The sequence below is a fragment of the Bos mutus genome, chromosome 2 (assembly GCF_027580195.1).
Source record: "Bos mutus isolate GX-2022 chromosome 2, NWIPB_WYAK_1.1, whole genome shotgun sequence".
Taxonomy (NCBI): Eukaryota; Metazoa; Chordata; class Mammalia; order Artiodactyla; family Bovidae; genus Bos; species Bos mutus.
The window spans coordinates 29,767,121-29,780,015 of record NC_091618.1 but is presented as its reverse complement, the minus strand read 5'-3'; the positions used below and the strand labels follow the sequence as shown (position 1 = coordinate 29,780,015).

Genomic DNA, 12,895 nt, shown 5'->3' with positions numbered 1-12,895 from the left:
CCAGCCGGGCTTCCCCAGATTTCATTTTCTAGATTAATACCCCTTGTTCCCCAGGCCCCCTACCATCGCGCCTTCCTCAAACTCTGAGGCTGAGCAACTTGAGGGCTGACGAATTTCGCCCCCAGTGCAGGGGAGGGGTAGGGTGGGAGTGGGAATGGAGACAGGAGAAGCTCCAAAAAGAAACCAACTTTGTGATGGCTTCTTCGCCTCACAGCTCCTGGGCTCAGCTCGGGGAGAGGGCGGGGGGTGGGGGACTGGACCAACCGGCAGAACTGGGGTGAGGGGCCCCCACTGATGGGGAAGGACTCAGGCTGAGAGTCTACTCAATTCGGTCCCTCAGAGGCAGAAAGGCCCCCTCCTTCACAGCCAGCACTCCCCCCACCCCAGGCTCTCAGCATCAGGCTAAGGTTGAAGGGACCAGGGTAGGGGCTTCGACCTCCTAGCTAACACAACCACACGTACCCAGAGCATGCAGGATAGACAGATCCATGTCATCTTCGCTGAGTGCTGTCCCTGGGGCCACGTTGGGGCTGGCGGATGGTCCCCCCCGAGCTCACAGCCCCCACAGAGCAGGCAGAAGGGAGCTCTGAGTCTGCAGCGGCCTCGGCTCTGGCTCAGTCAGCATCGCTCGCCCTGCCTGCCTCCAACTCACCCTCCCTCCCCCTCCTCCCCCCACTCCACCCCTTGTCCCAGCCTCTAGTCTCCTCCCGCCTCCCAGCTCCACTGGTGGCTTGCAGGGTCTGAAGCCTTTGCTTTGCAAGGGGTAAGCAGAAGGCGGAACAAAGGGACAGCTACTGGAGACGGCCCCTCCCCCCCCAAACCTCCCCTGTACCCCCAATCCCAGACACCCAAGCCCTGTGAGCTACCGGGCTGCTCCTGCCTTCTGCTCCTGCCTTCTGGTTCCATCCAGCACTACTGGCCAGGAGCCTGCTTTACTCTCCACAGATCCCTACCCCCAGAACCCCGATGGAGGGACAGACAGACAAGTGATGGCACAGCCTGAACTGTGGTTCTTCAGGCCCGTCCCATCTCCAAGGACACACACATGCCCTCCTGCCCTGGGAACACACTCCCTTGCACACACTTAGCTAGGTCGGGCTCTGGTGCCCATTCAGTGAGCTTTGAGCCTGCACCTCGCTTGACTCAAGAGAAACCAGGCCTGGGATGGCTGGAAAATGGCCCTGCCCTCGAGGCTGTGAATTTCATTCCAACTTTTTCCTACTTTTTTTTCTTCCCCTTCTTTCTTTCTTTTCTCCAAACATCTGTCCCAGCCCTTCCTGCCCTTCCTAAAGGAGCCCCGCTCCAGGCTCCCGCGAGAGTCTGTTAGTCTGTTTTTCTTGACTGTGCCCTGGGCCAACATTTGGTTTGCATTTCCCCACTTCCTCCTCCGCCTCCCTGGCTCCCCCTCCCAGGGCCGTTTTCACCTCCCACCATTCCACATGCCTATTTCTCCCGAACACTGTCCCCCCTACTCACTCCTGCCAGCCCTTCCCTGCCCCCCACCACCTTAGCCCAGGGACTAGAGTTTGGGGTCCAGGGTGGGGGGGAAGACGCGGGGTACAGATTCCAAATGCATTCCCAGGGCTCGCTGCAGGGGAATCCAGCAAAATCTGCCCCGCGCCTTCATTGTCTCAACTCCCCCCTCCACTGTTCCCCCAGAAACTTTCCTCTTTGAGCTCTGGCCACAGCTGGACCAAGCGAGGGTGGGTGGGGCTGGTGAATCACCCACACTATTTTTTTGGAGACTTCCAGGGGAGGGAAAGAGGGCTCAGCCCCACCCCTCTGTGTAGACACACACACACACATACACACACACACACACACCAGGACACACAGTCCAACTCACACAAACACACAGAATGCCGAGGACAGGGCCCCACCCAGAGTAGGCACTCTGAGACCATTTTCTTGGATTGAGTAACTTGGCAAGAAAGTCCTCTTGCATGAGGACTTATGCACACACCAGCGTGTGGTACATGCCCTGGGCCACTTGTAAAAAGGGTTGTGCATCCCCTGCCTCTCTCCCCGACTCACCCAAGAACATGCCTTCACCACTCTCTGTCAGCACCACACGCAGTGCCATGCCAGCGTAGCGTCTATACGACCAGCCTCTCCCCTCAGGTGGACTGTCCAGCCAGGTGTACTGGCTTCCAGCCCACAGTCCAGTCAGGACATCTACCTAGGAAACCCCAGAATGAGAGGGAAACATTCACACTTTGTCTGGGGAAGGGCTGCCATGTGCGGAAGCGCAGGTTGTGTACTGCACAGAGGACTCTATTCCTTGGCGATTCCGAGAGGTCAGGGGAGGACACTATAGCAAGATGTCTCATTCCGGTCCCTCCTGGGGCGGGTGCCTGAGTTAAGAGTCTTTGCTCTGATGACGACATGATCATGATCATGATCAAGGTAAAAAATCAGGGCCCTTCTCACATCTCTCCAAGCCCTTCTGCAGAGCTGTGGAGCAATCAAGGATTCTGCCTCTACCCTATATCCCTTTCCAGAACCACAGTGCCCCTGGATATCCCCTCCCAAGCCTGCCAGGGCTCAAATGACAGTTTAGCCAACACTGTAATGAAGCAGAGTCCCACATGTAGTGGGCCCTGCAGCCACCGCTGGGGATGGCCACAGGCAGACGCTCCTGCCAACCCTTCGTCTCGACTGGCTGGAGCTCAGGGCAATATAGGAAGGGGGCCTCTCTGGGAGCCCCTGAGCCCACCCCTAGCCACCACCACCAGCGCTGCCAGCCCTCCCAAGGGTTCAGCCAGCTCAGCCCTGCCATCCCCGCACTCATTCCCACCCCATCTCCCCCCGCCCTGCTCCCACAGCCCTGCCCTTTACAGCTGGCATCACTAGATGTGCCTGCCGGCGGCTATCTCAAGAGTTCTGAGAAATCACCTTGCAGCTTCCCAGAAATGCTGAACAAGGCCAAAGACCAAGTCACAGTGACACCAATTTGTCTGGCCTCCCACGCAGCCCAAGGGGACCCTGCAGCCCCCAGGCCAGCTCCCTCTGCAGTCCCTTGAGCTGGGACTGAAAGACAGGAGTAGAGAACCCTAGTGCTGAGGGTCTTCTTGGAAGAATCCGGCCCCCAGAATTCCCCCATCCCTCTTTTCTGAGACTACAGGGGTCTCTCTTGTATTTTAATCTCTCACAGTCGGAAAGTCTTTCCTCCTACCCAATCACCATCTTCCCCATTGCAGGTTCAACTCTGCCACCAGAAGTGTCTCTAAACTGTATGTGATGCCCCTGTTTCAGGACCCTGTTACCAATTATTCATCCTTCCCAGCTGGTTCCCCTGCTCCACCCACACAAGGAGAGTTCCTTGGGCAAGGATCTGTCCTGTGTTTGGTATCCTGAGAGCCTGGCATATAGCAGGTATCAGACATGATTGTAGAAACAATGGATCAATCTACCAATCAATAGGTCCCGACATATTTTCCTACTTCTACCACTTACTATCCCCTTCCCAGGGTTTCCCCGGAGGCTCAGCAGTAAAGAACCTGCCTGCAATCCAAGAGTCGCAGGAGACATAGTTTCAATCCCTGGGTCAGGAAGATCCCCTGGAGGAGGGCATGACAACCCACTCCAGGATTCTTGCCTGGAGAATCCCATGGACAGAGGAGCCTGACAGGCTACTGTCCATAGGGTCACACAGAGTCAGACATGACTGAAGTGACTTAGCACGCACACAGCAAGCATGCATCCCCTTCCTAGGGGCTTCCCACATGGCACAAGTGGTAAAGAATCTGCCTGCAATCTAAGAGTTGCAGGAGACATAGTTTTGATCCCTGGCTTGGGAAGATTCCCCTAGAGGAGGAAATGGCAACCCAGTACAGGATTCTTGCCTGGACAAGCCCATGGACAGAGGACCATGGCGGGCTACAGTTTATAGGGTCGCACAGAGTCAGACACGACTGAAGTGACTTAGCACACACACATGTACGTTCCCTTCCCAAACCCTCCTCCTGGTCCACTTCAGCACCCCCTGAAAGGATGTTGGCATACCTTGCCAACACACCCAAATTTCCTCAGCACCATATCTTCCTGCCACATGCTGATCTCTGAGCTCTCCCAGAAGGGGGAGTCTCCAGAGGCTGGACCAGTATCGCCCTTCCTGGGGTCCTGACCCCATGTCTGGACCAGGGACTCACAGGCAGAAGCTGTGGGGCTGGTTGGGTCTTCCAGGCTGAGATCCCAGAAGCCTCAGCACCTGCCCCCACCCTGTGCCATGACACCCACTGCCCCAGCCATTTCTGCAGCGGCTGGTGTTTAACCCCACTCTCCTCTCTGCAGGCCCAGCCTTCCTGCTCGCTGCCCATGGCCCTCCAGCCTCTAGCTCAGCTGTCAGTTGAGGAAAGAGCCAGGACTGCAGGCTCTGGGGCCGGCGCTGAACTGAGGCAGAGGGAAGGGTGAGTGAGGGCAGGAATAGAGCTAACAGGCCTCGTAAGCCTGAGCCTGGCACGCCTGTATCCCAGCCTGTTTCCTCACCTGCAAAATGACAGAGCTGATGGTCTCAAAGGTCCCTGCCGGCCCCACAGGTGCTGTGGGGTGAGACCACACAAATCGGTGTGAGACCACCGATTTCCCAGGCCAAGATCCCCGCTCCCTCCAACCCATTCCTCCTCTCCTTCCACACTTGTCCATCAGAAAGTTCTTCCTGTTGTCAGCCCATCTCCTAATGGAGCATCAAGTCTTTTCTTGGTCACCATGGGTCACAAAATTCAAAGGTCATGGAACGTCAGAGCTGGAAAGACCTGGAGCCTTTCTAGGGGTCACAATCAAAACCTTAAGGGCCCCGACAGAAGGTAAATGAAAGGAGCAGGCAAGGAGTCCCTCAGAGACCCAGAGAGCTGGCAGGCTCAGCTAAAGGGGACCCCGCTCCTCGTCAACAGCTGCTATGGATCAGTGACATGGCCCACACTGTCAGATCTTTTGATCTGTCAAGAGAAGCCCCAGATCTATATTATCTAACAAAATCTTTTCTACAAAATATGAAAAGTGCACTTTTTAAGAGCTGGCTTTTTCTTCTTTTAAAGCCGTTCTGCCAGATTAAATTAAACAAGTCTGCCAGGAGGGTTTGGCTTTCGGGCACCGCTCACCTAAGCAGCCCCCTCATCTGAGAGAGGACAGCACTGCAACGGAGGGAGGGGTGGGATCGCCCGGTGTCACAGGGCTGTGGCTCCCAGCACCTGCTGTCCAGCTACTGTAGGACCAGAGTCATGCTCTTGCCTTTCCCCTGCCAACCCTGCAACCCGCTGCCTCCACACGGGGCCGCACACACCACAACCTTCCTCCCAGCCGGTCCCAGGGGCCTCCCGTTCAATAGGCAGGAGCAGAGATGGTGCTGGGATTCTCCACCAACGTCCAACTACAGATTCCAACAGCACAGAACCCAGGAATCTGACACCAAAGCCCTCGGTAACTGCGTTATACCCTTTGGCCCCCTTGGGCAATGTCCTTTCGCTCCGTGCCCCTGGAAAGAGCAATATTAACTAATCATACATGTAACTGTGGTATCATATTTAAGCCTCCTACCAGCTCTTGTTTTACAGATGCAGAAACTGAGGCACAAAGAGATCCAGCAACTTGCTCAGCATCACATAGCTACCATGTGTGAGAGTGGAGTCCAGGGCGTCTGATAAAACATCTTGTGGGTATCAAGAATTTTCCTGCTGTTCCTCTAGCAACGGTGTCACCCAGAGACTAGGGCTTATGGTCCCATGTTGAGGTGATATGTTAACTGTCCTCCCCACTCCTTGGCCGAGGAGAAGGTCAGCTGCCCAGGCCCAGGACTACCTTGGGTTGGGGGACAAGGGGACACAGAGAGGGAAGCCAAGGACAGTGCTGCCACCTGGGTCAGGATGAGACTGACTGGCTCCTGGGGCTTCCCTGATAGCTCAGTTGGTAAAGAATCCTCCTGCAATGCAGGAGACCATGGTTCAATTCCTGGGTCAGGAAGATCTGCTGGAGAAGGGGTAGACTACCCATTCCAGTATTCTTGGGCTTCCCTTGTGGCTCAGCTGGTAAAGAATTTGCCTGCAATGCGGGCGACCTGGGTCCAATCCTTGGGTTGGGAAGATCCCCTGGAGAAGGGAAAGGCTACCCACTCCAGTATTCTGGCCTGGAGAATTCCATGGAGTCGCAAAGAGTCAGATACAACTGAGTGACTAACAGCTGGTAAGCCCTGGGGCCTGAGTTCTGAGTGAGAACAGAGGCCACAGGGTTTCTGCTCAGATAAGCCACACTACCTCTCCCTGCCCCCCACCCCCCAAAAAATTGGCCTTTGAGTCCTGGGGGGCTCAGGGCCCTAGCAGAGCCTCCATGTACCACTGGACAGGATGTTCTTTGAACTAGGTTGCAACCAAAGGGTGCATGGGGTCTGAAGTCCCAGCCATGCTCTACTCATCAAGCCTGACCTGAGACACATCAGCCTGGAGAATGGGGCATTCATCTGAATGCCCACCAAAGTATCCTATGGGCCAGGGACGTCCAGCCCCTTCCCCCATGTCCACCACCCCTCTAGTATGAGACGGAGTTGCCTCCTTGCACTCCAGAAATCAGAATGCTCTTTAAGAAGGAAAGTGAGTTTCCAACCAGGCCCTGCCTGGGCCCAGCCGACCTAGGAAAGAACATTCCTCACACTCCCCTCCACCAGCACCCTTCCCCTACCTCCCCTCCACAAGCACCCTGGGTGGGGACAGCGTCTGGGCCAAATCTTAACAATTTTTAATAAAACCCTTCCCAGAGCTTGACTTGGTGATCTGGATCTCTTCCCCAGCTCTAATTTCCTGCCTGACTCGGACTCTCAGAGGCTGGAGGGAGACAGCTGCAGCTGATCACCAAGTCCCGCACCCCCAGCCCCCGACTCTTATCCTAGCTCAGGAGCACTGAGGTCATCCTCAACCTCTGCAAATGAGGAGGGGGAGTTGCCAAGTAGCCTGGGGTCCAACTGACCTGGTCTTGGCTGGCCATTCCTGCTGCAGGCTGCCTTTTCCCCAGTCAGCAAAGCTGGACTCCACAGCATCTGAACTCAGAGCCCACAGGAACGTAGATGGGGCTCTGGCCCCGCGGTCCGCAGCGTGTGCCTCCCAGCCAATCCCTGGACACAATGCATTTTGCTAGAAGATTTCAAAGCACACCTTGGGTGACTGGAGGGACTGGAGCCTGCTGGCACCTCTTCCTCACTGCGGAGTAGCAGTGGGGGAAACTGAGTCCCAGAGGCAGCACCTGGGAGGAGGAGCTGAACATTCAGGCTTCTTATGGAGTGGAAAAATCCTTCCCTATGCATGTGATGGGAAGAGTGGATGCAGAGATAAATCCCTCCATCCTCACATATCCCATGTCTGGCCTGCCTGAAGGTCTACACGGAGGGAGAGCCTGCTGGAAAGGCACAAGAATAAACCCTGAATATTTACTGAGTACCTACTATGGAATAAGCACTTGGTAACCATTCCAAATGCCCTACATCATTTAATCCTCACAACAAGCCAGTGATATAGGCATTTTTATAATCCCTATTCCACATGTTTGAAAGCTAAGGTACAGGCAGAGTAAGTCACTTGCCCAAGGTCCACAGCTAAGACATGGTAAACCCAGAATTCAAATCCAGGCAGACCAGCTCTACTGACTCTTAACCTGAATACCACTGAGCCCCTTCCCCCATATGACAGGGCCCTCTCTAGTTTCCCTAAGGAAAGGGGAGTAGATCAAAAGCCAGACCCCCAGCCCCTGAAATCCCTCCCCTCACTGGAGCCTTTCTGGGGGCTCAAGGTCACGTTCTCGGAATTCTCTCCTCTCTGTGCTTCCAGGGGAGGATTTAAGGTTATAGGCAGTTTCACCAGTTCCCTACTCTGCTGGCCAGCTAGGCCCCCACCTCTTCCCTCTCCCCAGCCTCCCCCCACCCCACACACACACACACAAGCACACACACCCTGAAGACAGTAAGGATCTCTGGAAGAAAGATGCTCAGCCATGGCACGCCCACCCACAGCACTGCGGGTCCCACCACTCCCCTCCTCCCTCAATAACCCAGCTACTGCCCCAGCCCCCATCCTTTCCACCTCTGTTCAGGTCCCTCCATCCTCCTGAAGAGATAGGAAGTCCCTCCTGACATCCACCTGGCTCATTTCTCGCCCTGTTAAGGGCCCAGCCTTAACAGTCTCACTCTGTCAAGTCTCACTCTGTTAAGTCTTAACAGCCTCACTCTGTTAAGGGCCCAGCCTTAACTCTGAAACCTCTGAGTCCAGTGCGGGGGCGAGGGGAATGCGTTTCCAGGGACTTGCCCTCCTTTTCCACAGAAATTTCAGAGGGATGCGGAACGACCCCCAGAAGTGTTCCTCTGTGCCCAGGTCCCCAGCGTCCTCGCACAGACTCCAGTGGTATCCTTTAGACTTCTGACCTGAACCCCAGATGCTGTCCCCTGGCAGAGGGGCGTCCACTCCCCGACGTGGATCCATGCGTGGGAGGGGGTTCCCCAGGAGTTCCCAAAGTCTCACGAAAGCCACACTGACCCACTCAAGGTAGGTGTCCCTAAGGGCACGAGGGTGATAAACCCGAGGAGAGTGCCGGTAGGGAAGAGTGGAGCAGGTGTCAGGTGAGTTTACCTGTCTTCGGAGACAGAAGCGCAGGGGCAGGAAGCAGGAGAAGAGGTACTTGCTCCATCGAATCACGCAAGAGAAGCACCAGCTCAGTCGAGTCATGTTGACCCCCGAGGTGGGTGCCCCCCCACCCTGGGCACGAGGGTTAGGGTTCGGGGGAGGGGGAGGAGGACCGGCTGCTTTGGAGAGGCGGTGAGGAGCAAAGCGAGAGCCCCGCCCCGGGCTCTCCGGGACGCTTAGCCCCGCAGGAGCAGCCCGGGTGTCCCGGTCCCTCTAGCGGGAGGAGCTCGATGGGGCCCCCGCGGCGCCGCCCCGACGTAGGTCCATCTGCCCGGAAGCCCCGATGGGAGGCGCGGGGGCTGCGGGGCGCTTCCACCCTGGGGGACTCCTCCAGCTGCTGCCTCTCTCCTCCCCTCGGCCTGACGGCCTCCGCCTGCCGGTCTCCCAGGCGGGCTGGGGGGCGGGCACAGCAACTTCGTAGGAGGCTCGGGGAGAGGACCGCAGGCGAGGCTGAGCGGGCAGAGCAGAGGCGGTGCCAGGCACCCAGCGTCCACCTGCGGGGAAGGCGCAGCAGCGGCGGCGCAAGCCTGGGCGGCGGTGGCGGCAGCATTGTGCTCCAAGCTGCAGTGAGTGTGTGAGTGTGCGTGTGTGTGCCTGTGTGTGCGGATTTCCCTCCAGACCTCACTCCAATTTCCACATTGCTCCCCAGAGCATAATGTGATTAACTTAAACGGAGGCCTCCAGCTGCCCTGATTGAAGCAGAAACATCCGTGGGCCTGGCATGCACGTGAGAACACCTCCCAGACAGGGCTGTTCCAACTCAGCAACCTCTGACCCTGGCCACACCCCAACTCCGCTGCCTGGATCCCTCTCCAGACAGCTACAGGAGGGAAGGAGCTCTGAGCATCCAAAGGCGCCCCCATGAGTTGGAAAGGCCCCTGCCTCCCAGGCTGAACCAGCTCTGACGGATGAGAGCTGGTGGGCCACCCACAGCTATGGCTGAACCACCCCTCAGGGTTCAGGGTGCGCCCCTTCCCATCGCCAAGTGTCACATGGCCGCCATCAGCCACCAGGGACACTTCTCTGCCTCTGCTGTGCTCAGAGGATGTGAATGGGGGTTGGGGGCCTCTCGGGAATATTGCTTGGGGTGGGGGGGTCGCCCTACTATGTCCCTGGCACTAGGCAGCAGGAAGAAGAGGGGGTGAGAAGGAGGTGCTGGACTCTGGAGAGAGGGAAAGAGACAGAGAGACAAAGGCAGAGGGAGACCCACAGACAGATTTCGGGGAGGGGGAGAGGCAGCAATGAGCTTTGCCCCTGGTTTTTGTCGCTGCAGAGAAACTGGGAAGGGAGCCAGCCAGCCAAGCCCAGAAAGAAAAGGGGTGGGAGAGCTGGAGAGCTGCGGCTGAGAGCAGACCCTGCCAGGGCCTCCCCACGGTAACAGGCCGCTGGAGCACCAGCCAAGGGCCCGCCCCCGCACCCCACCGCTGCCTGCACTCCCCGCCTGGGCTTCCCTAGGCACCTTCTCAGGGCCGGTTTTTTTTTCCCCATGGCAATGCCGTCTCTCTGGCCCCCTCCTCCTCAAGGGAGGATGGCGACACAGAAACAACATCACACAGTCTCCTTCCCAGCCTGCGGCCTGAGGACCGAGTTTCTCAGTGAGCTCACTCCTGCCTCCAAGCTTTCCCCCACTCAGCAAATTTGTCAGGCCCCCTACATCCCCAGCTCAGCTCCCCACTGTGAGACAAGCGCTTTGGGGGAGGTTGGCAGGAGCACAGTGAACACAATGAAGGAGAGGGAAGGGGGCCCTGCCACGGCCTGGCTAGAGAGAGAAGAAAGACAAACCTCAGCCCCCAACAATCTCCAAACAAGGGGGGACCCCAAGCTGCCTCCTGCCCCTGCAGCGTACATCACCAAGGAGGCCCTGGATGAAAGCTGGAGAAGGGGTACCAAGGAAGTTAGGTGGAAATAGAGCATATGAGCCCATCCCTAGCAGACCCTGCCTTTGCTCTTGCCAACGACCTTCAGCCAAGTGCCTGGCACTGTCGAAATCTCTGCCAGGCTGCAGAGCGGGTCTTCCTTCTCTCTGGTGGCAGAGGTTGGGTGGGGGGGCACGGGTCCTATAATCTCCACAGGCCCCCCAGCCTGGCGCCAAAGGAATTGGATATGTTGTGAGATGTGAGGAAACTGAGCAAGTGGAGCTAAGTTTAATCGAAAGGGATCACTGGTTGAATTTGTTAAACAGAAGGAAGTTCTTCAGATAAGCTGAAGCCTGGCCCTGCCTAGACTGAGAGAGGAGGACAAGGTGATTTTCCTAATGAGGATTCTTAACACCTCAACACCAAAGATCATGACAGGTACTCATCAAACAGAAGGAAAGAAGAGAGGATGGGAAGAAAGAAAAGAAAGCTATTTCTAAGCTTCAGCCCTTCTGGACAAGGAGATCTTGACGAAGAGGGCTCAGAAAGTGGAGAGTCCTTAATTTCATCCACCGGCCAGCAGGAGGTGTCCTTAAGCCAATGACCCTCCAGAGAGGAAGGAAAAGACCATGGTTGACAGGGATAAGAAGCCAGGCCCAGCCCTGCCTGGAGCATCTCCAAGCTCTCCCCTGCCAGCCCCTGGCTCCACCACACCTCACTGAGCTTCATGCCTGGTTTCTCAGCTCCTGAAAGTCAGTGAAATCCTGCCGCCTTGTGCGTGCCCTTGAGACACAGAAATGTGTCCTTGGGGGTTTGGTGCCTCATGGGAAGTCACACATCCTCTGTTCTGTTTTCATCACCAAAGGAGATCAGAACCCCAGGGACAACAGCTACAGGATCCCCAGAACCTCCGGGGGAAGCTTTAGCAGGGATTCCCTATGCTTCCTCTTTCAAATTTTGTGGATGCATGGAGGGGGTCCAATCCCAGCAATCCATCTCTCGATTTCAATCCATTTCTCCTCAAAGCACCAGAAACTGCATCTGGTAGGTTCTAATGTGTATCCCACCCCCCCGTCTCTCCTTCCAGGCCCCCCGAGTATCAGGGATAGAGATGCAGGATTCCACAGAATGGATCAGAGGCAGGGGATATAGGGGACCACAGATAAAGAGGAGCCTGGGCAGACCTGGTCTGTCAAAGGGACCTGACATCAGATTCCAACCTCTCTGCAGCCCCCATGTGGATACCTGACAACAGCCCCCCAGTTCCTCACCTTGGCCTCCACAGTGAAGCTTTTGAAAAGCTGGCCACCATCCTTGGAGGGTTAACCAACTCTCTGGGGACTTTTTGTCTCTCCTGTCCTGTGCAGGCTCCCACAGCCCCCCAGGCCTGTCTCCCAGCCCTCCCAGCCCCTGGGCCCACCCTTCCTCCCTTTGCCTCCTCCCCTCAGCTAGAGTCCAGACAGCCAAGTGGGTCTGGCCATGGCTTGAAAGAGGAGAAATTTCTGTTCCACACCCCACTCTTATTTACACAGCCCAGAGACCCGAATTCTGAGGCCAGGCCAGGGAGGAGATTCCAGAGTCTAGAGCCAGGCAGGATAGAAGCCACATTCACAGAAAGGGGGCTGCTTTCCCCTCACCCCACCAGCCTCCACACCCCCACTCCCTGCGAATCGGGAGAAGAACGGGAAACTTCCCAGCGGCATCCAGAGGAGGTGTCAGGGAAACAAGAGAGCAGGTCACAGCCTCCAGCTCCCTGGGGACAGGGTAAGCACAGATTCTCCTCTGTCCCAGGTCCCCAGGGCCACAGTGCCCCCACTGGTTTTGTCTGTTAGGAGACAAAGGCTGCTCCTGTGAGGGGAGAATGGCCTGGGCATCTGATCGGAGGCTCTGGGTCTTGCTTTCACACCGAGAGAGATGCATAGACGCTGCTCCCTGGAGGCCCCCAGCCTTTCTCCTCCATCAGATGGGAGCAGACCGCGCTCTCCGTGTGCTTGGTCACAATCTTCCCAGCCATAGCAGTTCCTCCCTGGGGCTCCCACTTGGGTCTCACCTCCAAGACCAGGTTCCCCAGAGCCTCAGCACTTTCACCAAGGGTGGGTTTCCTTCCCCAGCCCCACTCAATGGTTAAACTACCCAACCATATTCAAGGTCCAGGACTTCCACATAGCCACAGAACTCGGGTCCCTGCAGAGCTGGAGTCTCATTTCATATGGGCTCCAAGGTTTCCTCCTCTGATGCCCCCACCTAAGTTCTTCCATCCCTTTAGTCCCGAGTCTCTGTGTGACCCCTAGCCAGTTCATGTCTTCAGAGCACTTAGCACTCCTATTGACAGATCCGCTCACTCCCTCACCCCCTTCCCCACCAGATTGTCAGCTTTCAGAG

At 56.7% G+C, this 12,895-nt stretch overlaps 1 protein-coding gene across 1 annotated transcript in view; it reads right to left on the bottom strand.

Annotated features, from left to right (window-relative positions):
* The window catches only part of TNS1 (tensin 1), a 216,245-nt gene extending 215,652 nt beyond the window's left edge, over positions 1 to 593 (bottom strand). Inside the window, exon 1 of the mRNA XM_070386865.1 lies at positions 463 to 593. Coding sequence (XP_070242966.1) covers positions 463 to 495 — 33 coding nt within the window. The 5' untranslated portion in view covers positions 496 to 593. The remainder of the gene's footprint in view (positions 1 to 462) is intronic.
* Between the last annotated feature and the right edge of the window lie 12,302 nt (positions 594 to 12,895).